The following is a 15,156-nucleotide window of genomic DNA, read 5'->3' as shown; positions in this document are numbered from 1 at the left end:
AGTTGGGAGGTCATATTGCGGCTCTACAAGACATTGATTTGGCCACTTTTGGAATACTGTGTGCAATTGTGATCTCCTTCCTATAGGAAGGATGCTGTGAAACTTGAAAGGGTTCAGAGAAAGTTTACAAGGATGTTACCAGGGTTGGAGGGCTTGAGCTATAGGCAGAGGCTGAATAGGCTGGGACTGTTTTCCCTGGAGCAGAGGCTGAGGGGTGACCTTATAGAGGTTTATAAAATCATGAGGAGCATGGATAGGGTAAATAGGCAAGGTCTTTTCCACAGGGTAGTGGAGCCCAAAACTAGGGGGCAAAGGCTTAAAATAAGAGGGGAAAGATATAAAAGTGACCTGAGGGGCAACTTTTTCATGGACTGGGTTGTGTGTGTATGGAATGAGCTGCCAGAGGAAGTGATGGAGGCTGGTACAATTACAGCATTTAAAAGGCATCTGGATGGTATATGAATAGCAAAGGTTTAGAGGGATATGGGCCAAATGCTGGCACGTGGGAATAGATTTATCTAGGATATCTGGTCGGCATGAATGAGATGGACCGAAGGGTCTGTTTCTGCGCTCAACATTTCTAATCAAATTAATGGTCTGGATATGGTTCCAGCTTTGAAAGAAACCCTTGCATTTATATAGCACCTTCACAATCAAAGGAAATATCAGTGGCCCACATCCAATGAAACACTTTTTGAAGTCTGACTACTGCTGCAATAGAGGATACACAGCAGCTGGCTTGGGCACAGCGAGATCTCACAGCAAATGGACAACGATCAGTTTATCGGTTTTATTTGTAATGTTAGCCAAAGGACAAATATCAACCAGTTCACTAGGGAGAACTCACCTGCTCTTCTCTGAAGTAAATGGATCATTTAGATCCACCCAAATAGGCTGATGGCACCTTCATTCAGTCTGAGAGATGGCACCTTTAACAATGCAGCACTCCCTCAGTGAACCTTCAGCCTGGAGGGGTGTGCTTAAATCCCAAACTGGACGTGAATCCAGAATCTTGGAACTCGGAGGCCTGTGTGCAATGGATGGATCTTTAGCAGTCAGCAATCCAGCTGAGAGCTTCCATATCACTCCGTGAATATCCCCATTTTCTGGCCCTAACATTATCTTTTATTCCCAGCTCTCACACAAACACTAGGGAACCCCGCCCTGCCCCAAGCTGTCTGAGAGACCTCCCTGAAGAAACATGAGGGCTGACAGTTGAACCAAATGAAGAGGAGTTCTCATCAGTTGATTCAACCCCATAACAAATCAGATGGGGATGGCACAATGCCTCGTCTTTGTAGGTAGCAGAGAGAGGACATCGCTCTAGGCCATCCCAGAAGTGAAGAAACTGCAGCATTTACTTTCCAATAAAAACCTCCGACTCATGGAATTGTTACAGTGCAGAGAATGCATTCCGCCCATCGCTAGACAAGCATCATTATCCAGTCGAGAGAGTGGTGTGGAAAAGCACAGTAGGTCAGGCAGCATCCGAGGAGCAGGAGAATCGACATTTCGGGCATAATGCCTTCATCTCCAGCTCCTCGGATGCTGCCTGACCTGCTGTGCTTTTCCAGCACCACACTCTTGACTCTGATCTCCAGCATCTGCAGTCCTCACTTTCTCCATCATTATCTAGCTCCAATCTCCCTCCTTTCCCCCACACCCCAGAACACTATTTCTGTCCGAAGTACCATCCAATGCCCCTTTTGAATGCTTCATTGATCCAGCTCCACCACATTTTCAGGAAGTCCATTCCAGACCTTAACTACTCGCTGACTGAAAAGATTTTCCTCACCTACTCTTTTTGCACATCACTTTAAATCGTTGCCCCCTTGTTCTTGTTCCATTATCGAGTAGGACAGCTTCTCCCGAACCACTCTATCCACTCTATCAGGATTTTGTAAGCCTCTATCAGATTTCCTCTGAGCCTTTTTCTCTTCAGGGAGAACAGTCCAACTTCTTTCATCTATCATCAGAACTTAAGTTCCTCATCCCTGGAAACATTCCTGTATCGGCTATCGGATGCTTACTTGGATAAAAATAGTGTGCAAGGGGATGGGGGAAAGGCAGGAGATTGGCACTGGGTACTGATGCTGGTCTGAACAGCTGGCATGATAGGCCAAATGGCCTCTTTCTGTGCTGGAATAAATTCTGTGATTCCGAGGAGATAGGAGGGACAAGGAATTCCCTCAAGGAATTCCAATGTATTTGACATTGCTGTGTGATTCAGTGGTTCATCAAGATTAAAGTTACTTTCATTTTGTTTGATTGTGATAAGAAGTGACTGAAGACAATCATTTTGAAGGGAACCATCTCACCCCAAAATTGGCAAACAGCCAATGTTTCTCAACAGAGGGATAGAGGAAGGCATCCAGGACAGAATAACAGCTACAGCGCTCCTACTCTATTCCTTTTGCACTTAATGCCAAAATTCCATTTATCTTCTTATCTGCTGTATGCTAGCTTTCTGCATTTCACACATCATAACCAGATCCCTCTGCACTGAAGCACACAAGATTCTCTCCATTTAGATAACAAACTGTCTTTCTCAAATTCTGCCCACAATGGATAATTTCTCACTTATCCACATCAAACTTCATCTGGCAAATTTTGGCCTATTCACCTAAACTATTCACATCCATTGTACATTACTTATTTCTTCATTGCAAGTTACTTTCCTACCTATTTTTGGGCATCAACAAACACTACCTTCTATCCTTGCGCACAAACACCGATGTAGGTTGTAACTACTTGGAGCCCCAAGCACCGGCCCCTGTGGCATCCATTAGTTACAACAGTTGCATTATTCAGGAGTATGCATCAGTCAGGGGTAAATGTCGAGTAATAAGATCGGGGAATGGGTCTGGGTGGGTGACTCTTCAGAGAGTCGGTGTGGACTTGTTGGGCCGAAGGGCCTGTTTCCACACTGTCGGGATTCTATTCTATGATTCCATCCTGCACCAGGTTACCAACAGCTATAAGCTACAATACCATAGCACCGCTCAACAACGGCATCATCATTCACTCCCAGGACCTCCTCTGCTTATTGAGACCAGGTATGACAGCACCTCCAACTATGTAAGCTGGCACTGCCATTGAATCTAACTTCAAGTTTCAACCCCTTCACTTCAAAAAAAAGGATCTTTCAGCAAGTCAGGCTGCAACAATGTTCAAGACTGATCGAATTTTCATACAATACTTTTATCCTTACTTAAGACCTTTGGACATGTTTATAAAATCATGAGGGGTGAACAGCAGGTGTCTTTTCCCTAGGGTGGGAGATTTCAAGACTAAAGGCCATATTTTTAAGGGGAGAGGAGAAAGATTTTAAAAAGACACTAGGTGCAACTTTTCCACGCAGAGAGTGGTTCACGTGTGGAATGAACTGCCAGAGGAAGTGGTGGATGTGGGTACAGTTACAATGTTTAAGAGACTTTTAGATAAGTAGATGAATAAGAAATGTTTGGAGGGATATGGGCCAAGTGCAGGCAGGTGGGACTAGTTTAGTTTGGGATTATAGTTGGCATGGACTGGTTGGACCAAAGGGTTTGTTTTCATGCTCTATGACTCTATGTGATGGCTAGTAACGTTCCCAATTACACTGTTGTGACCTGCAACAACAATTACTTACCAAACTAGTGTTTGATCTTGTTTCAAACATAATGCTGCATTGATTAATTTTTAAATTTCTGAGCCTGAAAAGGAAAAAGCAGGCTACAAATAAGTTTATACAAATTCTTAGTTCATGGATCCTACTGAGGACTATGATGCACTGGGAAGGGGTAGGGGAATGCAAGAGCACTGACTGAGCATTGGCATTCAGTGTTACTGGATGCTGTGAACCTTTTAGCAACCAGTCCAGTCCTAATCTCGGTCACAAGTGGATGCATGATGCAAGAGGAATTGTAGTAACCAATTAGCCTTCTTCCCATGCAGTATAAATTGTTGTTCCCTTTGAAATTTAGCATTCTTGCAATTGTGTCCTGATGAGTGCAAAATACTTCAGCAACAGTCTCTACTTTGAACAACATTGGAATATTTCATATTGAAATGAAAGAAAAATGTTAAAATTTAAACAATTCCTTGGACCTTGAGGTTTATACCCTTACCTGACTTTTGAGGTCCAATGATAAGTAGTTTGGGAAGCCTATCACATGTCTTTTCTTTCGACCAGATATCCTTGTGCCTCTTATCTTCGCAAGGATCCTGAAATAAAAAGCAGACAACACTTTTCCAAAGAATCTCCTTGCTACGCTGCAGTCCGGCCCCATCCCCTCTAGGAAATCTAGACATAAAAATGTTTGGAAATGCAAAGCCAGCTTCTCTGGTACCGTCCAAAAAATTCAAGCTAAAGGAGTGGGAGGAAGGCCACAGCTGGAGAGGGCGAGGACGCAGCTTCCGGGGTTAGAGGGCAGAAGCACAGCAAACAGCAGCATTCACTACCTTCACTGAGAGCTGCAGTGACAAGCCCAGTAACATGTTAATGTATTCACCACTGGTGCTCACTAATGAGTTCACAGAAATCCAGACGGTGCTACTGCAAGGCAGAGTGAAGAGCAACACGTGGTGATGAAACTGAATTAAAGCTGCAGCTCCTGTTCCCTGGTTTTTGCCCGGTGAGCCGAGACATTACCACAACCTTCCAGCCATTGTATTCTTGCACATGGTGGTAGGGACTCATGAGGAACTCCATCATTGCAACACAATATGTACGCAGACATCAATATCTCATTAAACGGTACCTTTGTAATACTTTGCAGGTGTTGACGATCTTAGAGAAGATGTGCAGGTGTAGCAGGAAGTTTTGTGAATCCTCCCTTTTCACTGGGTTTTAGGAGAATTGGGGGAGGGTGGAGTGGAACCTCACAGCAACTCATAAAATCCTAACAGAGTAAACGCAGGAAGGATGTTCTCAATGACTGGAGAGTCCAGAACCGGGGGTCACAGTCTCAGGATATGGGGTGGGGTAACTTAGGAATGAGATGAAGAGAAGTATTTTCATCCAGAGAGCGGGACAGTCTGTGGATTTCTCTGCCAAAGAAAGCAGATGAGGCCAAAATATTGAATGTTTTCGAGAGGGAATTAGAGAATGTTCTGCGGGTTAAAGGGATCAATGGACATGGGGAGAAAGTGGGAACAGGGGACTGAGTTAGATGTTCAGCCATCAAACAAATAAATGGTGGAGCAGGCTCGAATGGGCTGAATGGCCTACCCCTGCTCCTAGTTTCTATGTTTCTATTGAACTGGGATTGCAATTCCAGCAGCAAATTGGACTGAGGATGAACAAACATTTCCGACATCCCGCTCGAATTCAGCTGGTTCTAAAGTGACCCACAAATGTGTCACTTTTGACAGGGGGAATGTCTCAAGGTACTTCACAGGGGCATTATCAAAGAAAAATATTGGAAACCAAGGAACAGGATAATTGGAATAAAAGCAAAATGCCACAGATACTGGAAATCTGAAACCAATCCAGTGACTGCTGGAGGAATTTAGCGTGTGTGGAGGAGTCACATTGGACTGGAAATACTAACTCTGTCCCTCTCTCCTTGGATGGCGAATTTCTCCAGCATTCTGAGTTTGTTACACCTGTTATTGGGCCAGGTGGGCAAACGATTGGCCAAAGAGGTTGGTTTTAAGGAGGCTTTTAAAAATGACGAAAGAGAATGAGGAGCACGGAGGTTTAATTAGAAAGGACCCCACACCCTCAGACAGCCATCTGTGGTGGGAGAGATCGGGTCGTGCAAGTGAGCAGAATTGGAGCAAGGAAGTGGTCTTGAAGGATTATAAGGCTAGAGGGATTTACAGAGAACAGCAATGCAAGCACAATGCCAACAAATGTCACAGCAGGACAAGAACCAGAGGAGATAAAATGGCACAGATACAAGCTGTGAAGTGAATCTGAGTTTGTTGGCGAGATTAAAACATTGCCTCACTCTCACACAGTCGACCAGTTTCAGTTCAGCAATGACTAACCTGCCACACGGGGTCCTTCTCTTCAGGAAACAGTTGGAAATATTTCTGTGCGAGCTGGACAGGTGGCAGAGTCTGTAGTTTGAGGCTTGTCCAGCACTGCACGAAGCTGATGAGGTTCTTAAAGGTGTAAAGACCCAGGCGATCATTGCCATAGTTTGACAGGTGTGTCATGAAGATGCTTATCTGAAAAAGGTGGATATGCAAAGAGATGATCAGTTTTCTCCTTTCTACACAATCAGCAAACAGCTGAGGATCCTGGGATTGTATTCATTAGTGTTTAGAAGGTTTGAGGGGATATCTAATAGAAACTTACAAGATAATGCATGGCTTAGAAAGGGTGGACGCTGGGAAGTTGTTTCCGTTAGGCGGGGAGACTAGGATCCGTGGGCACAGCCTTAAAATTAGAGGGGGTCAATTTAGAACAGAAATGAGGAGCCATTTCTTCAGCCAGAGAGTGGTGGGCCGGTGCTTTTCATTGCCACGGAGCGCAGTGGAAGCTGGGACGTTCAATATCTTCAAGGCAGAGATTGATAAATTCTCGATCTCGCAAGGAATTAAGAGCTACGGGGCGAGTGTGGGTAAATGGAATTGAAATGCCCATCAGCCATGAATAAAAGACGGAGTGGACTCGATGTGCCGAATGGCCTTACTTCCGCTCCTATGTCTTATGGTCTTATCCACAGTTGATTCAAATAGTTTATCCTCTGAAAGTGTCAGGGCAATCAATGTTTTTGTATGTTTAATAACAAGACCATAAGACATAAGACTGCACCACAAGCAGCTATAAGTAAAGGAGACCTTGAGCTTTACTGGTCAGAAATTAGGCCATTCTGCCCATCGGGTATGCTCTGCCATTTAATCACAGCTGATAATTTTCTCAACCCCAATCTCCCTCTTTCTCCCCATAATGCTTGATCCCCTTGATATTAAAGCACCTATCTATCTCCATCTTAAATATACTCAGTGACCTGGCCTCCACAGCCTTCAGTGGCAATGAATTCCATAGACTCCCCACTCTCTGGTGGAAGAAGTTTTTCCTTATCTCCGTTCTAAAGGGTCTTCCATTTACTCTAAGGCTGTGTCCTCGGGTCCCAGTCTCTCCTACCAATGGAAACATCTTCCCAACATCCACTCTGTCCAGGCCATTCAGTATTCTGCATGTTTCAACTAGATCCCCCTTCATCCTTCTATACTCCATTGAGTATAGACCCAGAGTCCTCAAGTGTTCCCCATATGTTAAGCTTTTCATTCCTGGGATCAGGAATATCTCAGAACATTGCAGTGATGGCACAAGAGTGGGATTAGTCAACTCTTGCAATCACAAATATCTCCACAATCACAAAATGTCTGCACTCATGATTACAGTCAGCTTTAATAGTTTCTGTATTGTTTGTTTTCTGTGCTCTCGACATGCCCCTGGGCTCAACCAGTCATGAGCATAAATGAGTTATGAGTGCCACACATAATCAATTACTGAACAATTTAACAGAGTGGATGTAGGTATTGAAAGAAAGTTTTCTTTTTATTCACCTATTTTTCCAAACAACCTGTTCAGAGATGTTATTACACGTCTCTGGAGCAGGTGGTAGACAAGCAGGAGGCTGGGAGAACACATCAAACCAGGCTGCATCAGGAGGTGGAGAAATCAACGTTTCAGGTCTAACCCTTCATCAGGATCTTGGATTCCAGCACCTGCAGTTTTTTTTTTGTCTCTGGAGCAGGTGGGACTTGAACATGGATCTCCTGAAGTGGGGCAGGGACACTACCACTGCACACAAGCAGCTATTAATAAAGGAGACCTTGACTGGTCAGCTCATGATGTACTAAAGGTAGGATTTCTTTTCCATGTGATGCAAGCAAGGCCAGGACTCATCATCCATCCGCTGATCTGAGTGGCTTCCTCAACCTTTACAGAAGGCCAATCTGTGGCTCTGGAGTATAGGCCAGACCAGGTAAGGGTGGCAGATTTCCTTCACTAAAGGTTTAGGATTATTAGTGAACCAGATGGGTTTTTATAACAACTGATGGTAGTTGTTGAGGTCACCATGACAGACAGTTCCAGGGTTCACTATTAATTACAATGGGGTTTGAATCCACATTCCCAGGAAGCTACTCTGTGTCTCTGGACTACTGGTCCATTGTGTCCATAGTCTAATACTAGTCAAGTGATATTTCCATGGTATCACTGATTGGCCAAGGGTGAGCCTTTATAAAGCAGTGGTTAGTCTGCAGCTAGAGAATTGTGTTCAATACTGAGTCAACCACTGTAGGAAGGAGATTATGCAATACCTTGCAGAGAATGTAGAGCAGCTTTAGGTAGTATAATGAGATTGCATACATTAATGATGCTATCGAGAATCTAAGAGAGGATGGAATAATGAAGCCTAACAGAGTGTAGTTGGAAGAATTTGTTGGAATTTGTGAAAGTCAGGCAATAGTCTTAGATCAGGCCGAGAAAGTGATGTAGAACACTTAGGCAGTATGGCCTGGTGGAACATTGCAGGACGGAACCCCAAGCCCCCAGCATGATGCTGCCTGTGGTGACGAACAGTTCTATCAGTCAAGACAAGCCAAACCAATTCACTCGGACCCAAGTTCACCAGCCTCAGAGTGAGGGGGACAACCCTCTAGAACCAAGAGGAGGTGGCACTTCTTAAGCCAGAGGGTGATGAATGTGTGGAACCGACTGCTGCAGAGGGTGTGGAGGCCAAGCATTGAGTGTATTTGAGACAGAGATAGGTAGGTTCTTGATTAGTAAGGGGATCAAGTTAGGAGAATGGGGCTGAGAAACCTCAGCCACGATCAAATGGCAGAACAGACTCGATGGGCCAAATGGCCTAATTCTGCTCTGCAGTTCAATAGTCTAATTATGCCTGGGATGACTTGCCTTATGCAGAGAGATTGGACAAGCTGGGAGTTCTCTCCTATCTTCTGGCACAGGTGTGCTTAATTGAATAGGAAACTAATACTAAAAGTGATGAGCCATTTTGCTAAGGGCGGACAGGAAGGAACAGTTTCCACTAGCGAGAGGGTCGGTAACCATAGGATACAAATGTCAGATAATTCACTAAAGAACTGGCATTGGGGAGATAGGGAGAATCTCTTTCGATGCAGTAAAATAATGTAATCTGGTAAAAATAGATTCAACATCGATGTTCGAAGAAATGATTGGGTAGATTCCTGAACATGAAAAGGTTGTGTGTGGGAGATGAGAATGACCTGATAGTTTGACTAATGACAGGCCAAATGGCCCCTGTATGTGCTGTCAGATTCTAATTCAATGACTTCAGTCCAGATCGTCACACTGGGGATCAAAAACAGAGATTGGCACAGTCAATCAGTGAGATTTTCATTGTTAAATGCCAGAGGTTACAGGCTCGTTAGACAGAATCCAGTCATGTTGTTTTCTAGTCAACACTATATTTTGAGTTATAACAACTGACAGTACAACAGAATAAAACAAAACTAAAGAGAGGTACAGCACAGGAACAAGCCTTTGGCCCTCCAAGCCTGTGCTGATCATCATGCCCTAACTAAAAGAAACCTTCTGCCCTCATTCGGTCCATATCCCTCTATTCTCTCCCTGCTCATGTAACCTTCCAGATGCCTCTTAAATGTCGCCAATGTGCCTGCTTCTACCACTTCTCCTGGTAGTGCTCCTATCACTCTCTGTGTGACAATCTTCCCTCGCACATCCCCCTTAAACTTTCCCTCTCTCACCTTGAACCTGTGCCCCCCCCCCCCCCATAATGGAAACTTCAACCCTGTGAAAAAGCCTCTGACTATCACCCTATCTATGCCTCTCATAATTTTGTAGACCTCTATTAGGTCTCCTGTCTGCCACTGTCTTTCCAGTGAAAACAGTCCTAGTGTTTCCACCCTTTCCTCACAGCCAATGCCCTCGAGACCAGGCAACACCCTGGTGAACCTTGTTGCTGTGGTCACCATTATGGACACAGTTCCTGATTTCACTGTAAATTTTCATGGGATTTGAACCCAGACCCCCAGAGAATTAGCCTGTGTCTCTGGGTGACTAGCCCAAACTGCAACAGCACTGGCCACGTTTTCCCCCATTTAGATGTTTTCCTAATTGATCTGCCTCATGAGATGTTAGGACACACCTCTGAAGCAGCTGGGACTTGAACCTGGTTCTCCTGGCTCAGAGGTGGGGATGGCCGGGAAGATTCAAGCTATGGAAATTGGCATGCTGGCGGAATTGGCTATCAAATCACCCACCACCCCTACTCCTCACCCCACCCCGAAACAGGGTCTCCCATCACGGCACAGCAGGGGCTGTGCCCCACCCCAATACATATTCAAAACCAACTGACCCATTACAGAAGGAACAAGCTAGAATTCATAAAGGGATCAAAAATCTAGAAATAAGAGTCTAACGCTGGCCATCAATCCATTGCCGATTGTCAGGAAAAACCCATCTGGTTTACCATGTCCTTTAGGGATGGAAATGCCATCCTTAACTTGGGCAGCACGGTGGCTCAGTGGTTAGCACTGCTGCCTCACAGCACTAGGAACCCAGGTTCGGTTCCTGCCTCAGGCCACTGTCTGTGTGGAGTTTGCACATCCTCCCCGTGTCCACGTGGGTATCCTCCAGGTGCTCCGGTTTCCTCCCACAGTCCAAAGGTGTGCAGGCCAGGTGATTGGCCATGCCACATTGCCCATCATGTTAGGTCTATTAGTCAGGGGTAAATGTAGGGGAATGGGTCTGGGTGGGTTACTCTTCGGAGGGTCGGTGTGGACTGGTTGGGCCAGATAGCCTGTTTCCATGCTGTAGGGAATGTAACCGAAACAAAATCTAACCTTAACTGATCTGGCCAACATGTGACTCCAGACCCACAGCAATGCAGTTGACTTCGAACTGCCCTCTGGGCAATTCAGGATGGGCAATAAATGCTGGGTCCAGCCAGTGATGCCCTCATCTCATGAATGAATAATAAGAAAAAGAAGAAATGCACTTTTGTTCAGAAGTAGCTAAACTCTGCGATCCTCAACTGAAACAGAGAAGGAAATGAATTGAATTTGAATTGAATTGATTGTCCCGTGTACTGAGGCACAGTGAAAAGCTTTGTCTTGTGAGCAATACAGGCAGTTCACAGAGTTAAGTAGCACAGATAGTAAATAATAGGCAAACAGCAGCAAAAACAAAACAAAGGTACAGGCAAACTCTTAAGAGTTTGAGAGTCCATTCAGTATTCTAACAACAGTAGGTTAGAAACTGTTGTGAAACCGGCTGGTGCAGTGTTCAGGCTTCTGTACCTTCTCCCCGATGGTAGAGGTTGTAGAAAAACATTAGATTAACAAATATTTTATATCATTCTCTATTAGATCACCATGGTTGTGGAATCCTGAGCATTTTTTCTCTCTTGATGTGCAGTTTCTGTTCAGTTTCTGTTATATGGCTGAGCCTATGAAGAGGGTTATACTGACAGCTCAAAATCCCTCGGAGAGCTGTAGGATGTGAATTCCAAATTGGAACAAATCTAACCTGGCAGCTGGGGACAGAGAAAAGTTGCTGAATGCTTTCAGTTTTTGACTCTTCCTTCAAGTGATGTCACAAGTAACAGATTTGATTGACTAGATCAGGTGTAGGATCTATCAAAAGGTGGACAGCTGACCTTTCACCTCCTCTGAACAATTCGCAAGCATGAAGATGCCGCCCCCCCCCCCCCCCCAAATGATGGGAAACATTGAGGGAATGTACGGGTAATTCCTCACCAGGCTGTAGACTGACCCGTCCCTGAAACAGTTCACACCATCCCAGGAGGCCATTCAGCCCCTCATGTCTGAACCAAGTCATTGAATGACCATCACTATCTTGAGCCAATCTCAAGCCTGTTCCCCAGACACCATTTGATTTCAAATAACCTTCCAATGCCCCTCTCGAATGCTTTCACTGAAGCTGCCTCCACCACATTTCCACGCAGTGCAGTCCAGACCCTAACTACTCGGTGGGTGAAAAACATCTTCCTCACTTCACCTTCGCGTCTGTTCATCACCTTTAATCTCTGCCTTCTCATCCTTGTTCCTTTAATAAGCAGCTTAGTTGCTCCTTATCTACTCAGTCCAGCCCACTCATGGTTTTACAACCCTCTCTCAGATCTCTTCTCAGCTTTCGTCTCTCCAGGGGGAGCAGGCCCAACCCCTTCAATCTAGCCCCATCACTGAAGTCCCTTGTTCCTGGAACCATTCTTGTAAACTGCCTCTGCACCCTCTGCAGAGTTTTCACAGCTGTCCTACAATGTGATGCCCACAACTAGACACTATACCCCAGCTGAGGGTGGACAAGTGCCTTGTTCCTCAGATGAAAATTGCAGTAATCCAAACCACCCCGGTTCCTGGATTTTCCGGTACTTTGACTTGTAGCCAGCATCCCGGGTCAGGCCTTCCCAGTGACATTATGTCACTGCATTGAGTCATTGTATCAGGAAGGCAGTGACTAGATTCCACCAAAGCGTTGGTGATGGAAGGGGAAGATGGAATGGAAATGCTGGCACAGGAAGACGCCAGGTTGGATGGCGTGCCTGGTGGTTTCCCAGTGATAAGAATATCGGTAGCTCTGCCTCACAATCACATAAGAGCCGGAAACATAGAAAATAGGAGCAGGAAGACGATTCGGCCCTTCAAGACTGCTCTGCCATTCAATAAGAACATGGCTGATCATCCATCTGAGTCCCCTGTTCCTGCTTTCTACCCAGATCCTTTGATCCATTTAGGCCTAAGAACTATATTTAATTCCTCCTTGAAAATATTTAGTGTTTTGCCCTTGATCACATTCTGTGGCAAAGAATTCTAGAGGCTCACCACTCTCTGGTGATGACATTTCTCCTTATCTCAATCCAAAATGGCCGACTCCATGTCTTTAGCCTGTGCGCAAGGGCCGCTTTCCATCTCCAAGGAGGGGGTGGTAGTTTGGACCTATTGGCCAGCTCCCGGTGAATATGACAAGTTGGGTTGGGGGAGGGGTGGTCCATGTTGTGCCCCTCCTTAATGGGTGAACCATGGTCTTCAGTAAATCCAAGATATCACTCCTTGCCATGGGTCCAGATTTCCGTTTTTTAGATTAGAATCAGTCTGACCATTGCGGCACAGACAGCCTCACAGGGAAGCTCACACCTTCAATACATTATCTGGGCCAACATGACACCAATTGTTAAAGTTCACTTGAAAATGTAACTTTTAAAAAAGTTTTGCGATTTACGCATGAAAGAACTGAAACAAACCCTTGAGTCTAACTTGTCCATGCCGACTAGATATCCTATACAAATCTAGTCCCATTTGCCAGAACTTGGCCCATATCGCTCTCAACCCTTCCCATTCATATATCCATCCAGATGCCTATTAAATGTTGTCATTGTACCAGTCTCCACCACTTCCTCTGGCAGCTCATTTCATACATGCACCACTCTCTCTGTAAAAATGTTGTCCCTCAGCTCCATTTTAAATCTTTCCCCTCTCACCTTAAACCTATGCCCTCTAGTTTTTGACTCCCCCACTCTGGGAAAACAACATTGGCTATTCACCTTATCCATGCCCCCCATGATTTAAAACCTTTTTCAGGTCACCCCTCAACCTCCAAAGAACATCCTCCAAATGAGAGGGGGGGGGGGAAGAGAAGAGAGAGAGAGAGAGAGAGAGAGAGAAAGAGAGTGAGAGCAAGAGAGAGAGCGAGAGCGAGAGAGGGGAGGGGGAAGGTGGTTGTGGGGAATGGTGGGAGGGAGAATGAATTGGTGAGGCAAGGGATCCTGAGCAAAGAGTGCCACAGAAGGGCACTAAATCCCATTGGAAAAGTGCCAGTACTCTGGAAATAGACTCATTTGGCAGAGGGTGTATTGGTACTGGCAAAATGCCAGGAATGGCCAGAAGACTCCCTTAATCTGCCATTTAAATGGTTCAATTAGCCCGTGGTATGGGAGGACAGTCTGTTCCCCTCCCTGGCACAGGTGAGGTGGCACAGCTGTTGAGCTGTGCACTGTGTCTCATCCTCAGGTAAAGAAGCCACGTCACCAACACTTGTGTGTGGTTGATGCGTTGACCAGGAATTCTGTGACCGCTTTGCTCACTTACCGAAGTTCACGGCAAGTGCTGTAATTTATCATTTGACCACGAAATATATCCCTGGCAAAAAAAACAATACTGACTTCAGATTTGCCCACAGCCGAAAGCAAAGTGTTGCAGATGCCGGAGGTGTAAAATTAAACCATGAAGTGCTAGAGAAACCCAGCAGGGAGAAAATATTTCAAGTCAGGCATCCAGCATCTGCAGTCCTCACTTTCTCCTAATAAATCTATGTGATCCCCATTTACAGTTCTGCAGAAGTCGTATTGAACTTAAAACATGGTGGTGTCTGACCACAATGGTCTCTTCGCCCCCTCTCACTCCCCTGACCACCTCCCGATGGCTGGTGTAATTCCCGTCTGCTGGGACGAGGAGGAAGTGTTTGGAAATAACGTGAAATTCTCACACCGCAGGGAGCTGGAAGCTGAACCATGTTCAGCTAAAGCTCAGCAAGATAGCCTTACATCCAAACTCAACCCAATCACTGGAGGCATGAAGAAATGATATTTGACATTTGCAAGCGTGCCAGAGTTAGGTAACACGCGAGATTTTCAGGTTAGATGGTCACAGATTGATCCTTGGGAATGAAGAAGCAGGTCATTGGGGTTCCTGCCCAGACAGCTACTTAACAAAAATAAAAGCCGATAAGACTGTGGATCAGAAACAAAAACAGAAATTGCTGGAAAATCTCAGCAGGTCTGGCAGCATCCGTGGAGAGAAAGCAGAGTTAACGTTTCGCGTAGAGTGACCCTTCCTCGGAACTTCCTCAGACCCGAAACGTTCTTAAAAGTATGGGGTAGACCATATAGGACAGAGATGAGGAGAAACATCTTCACCCAGAGAGTGGTGGCTGTGTGGAATGCTCTGTCCCAGAGGGCAGTGGAGGCCCAGTCTCTGGAATCATTTAAGAAAGAGTTGGATAGAGCTCTCAAAGATAGTGGAATCAAGGGTTATGGAGATAAGGCAGGAACAGGATACTGATTAAGGATGATCAGCCATGATCATATTGAATGGCAGTGCAGGCTCGAAGGGCAGAATGGCCTACTCCTGCACCTATTGTCTATTGTCTATTGTTCTCTCCACAGATGCTGCCAGACCTGCTGAACT

General features: G+C 45.4%; 1 protein-coding gene across 8 annotated transcripts in view; it reads right to left on the bottom strand.

Annotated features, from left to right (window-relative positions):
* ndst1b (N-deacetylase/N-sulfotransferase (heparan glucosaminyl) 1b) overlaps nt 1-15,156 on the bottom strand; it is a 292,956-nt gene that overhangs the window by 41,439 nt on the left and 236,361 nt on the right. For all 8 annotated transcript variants that reach the window (XR_015759698.1, XM_043703098.2, XM_043703100.2 and 5 more), the window contains 2 exons: nt 5,977-6,159; nt 4,110-4,206 (listed from right to left, as the gene is read on the bottom strand). Coding sequence is in view for 7 of the 8 variants with exons in the window: in XM_043703098.2 (XP_043559033.1) it covers nt 4,110-4,206; nt 5,977-6,159 (280 nt within the window). In the remaining variant the exon portion in view is untranslated. The remainder of the gene's footprint in view (nt 1-4,109; nt 4,207-5,976; nt 6,160-15,156) is intronic.

The sequence above is a fragment of the Chiloscyllium plagiosum genome, unplaced genomic scaffold (genome assembly GCF_037043375.1).
Source record: "Chiloscyllium plagiosum isolate Xiang-an unplaced genomic scaffold, Cpla_swu_hap1 HiC_scaffold_16, whole genome shotgun sequence".
Classification (NCBI taxonomy): Eukaryota; Metazoa; Chordata; class Chondrichthyes; order Orectolobiformes; family Hemiscylliidae; genus Chiloscyllium; species Chiloscyllium plagiosum.
This window is presented reverse-complemented; position numbering and strand designations above follow the sequence as displayed.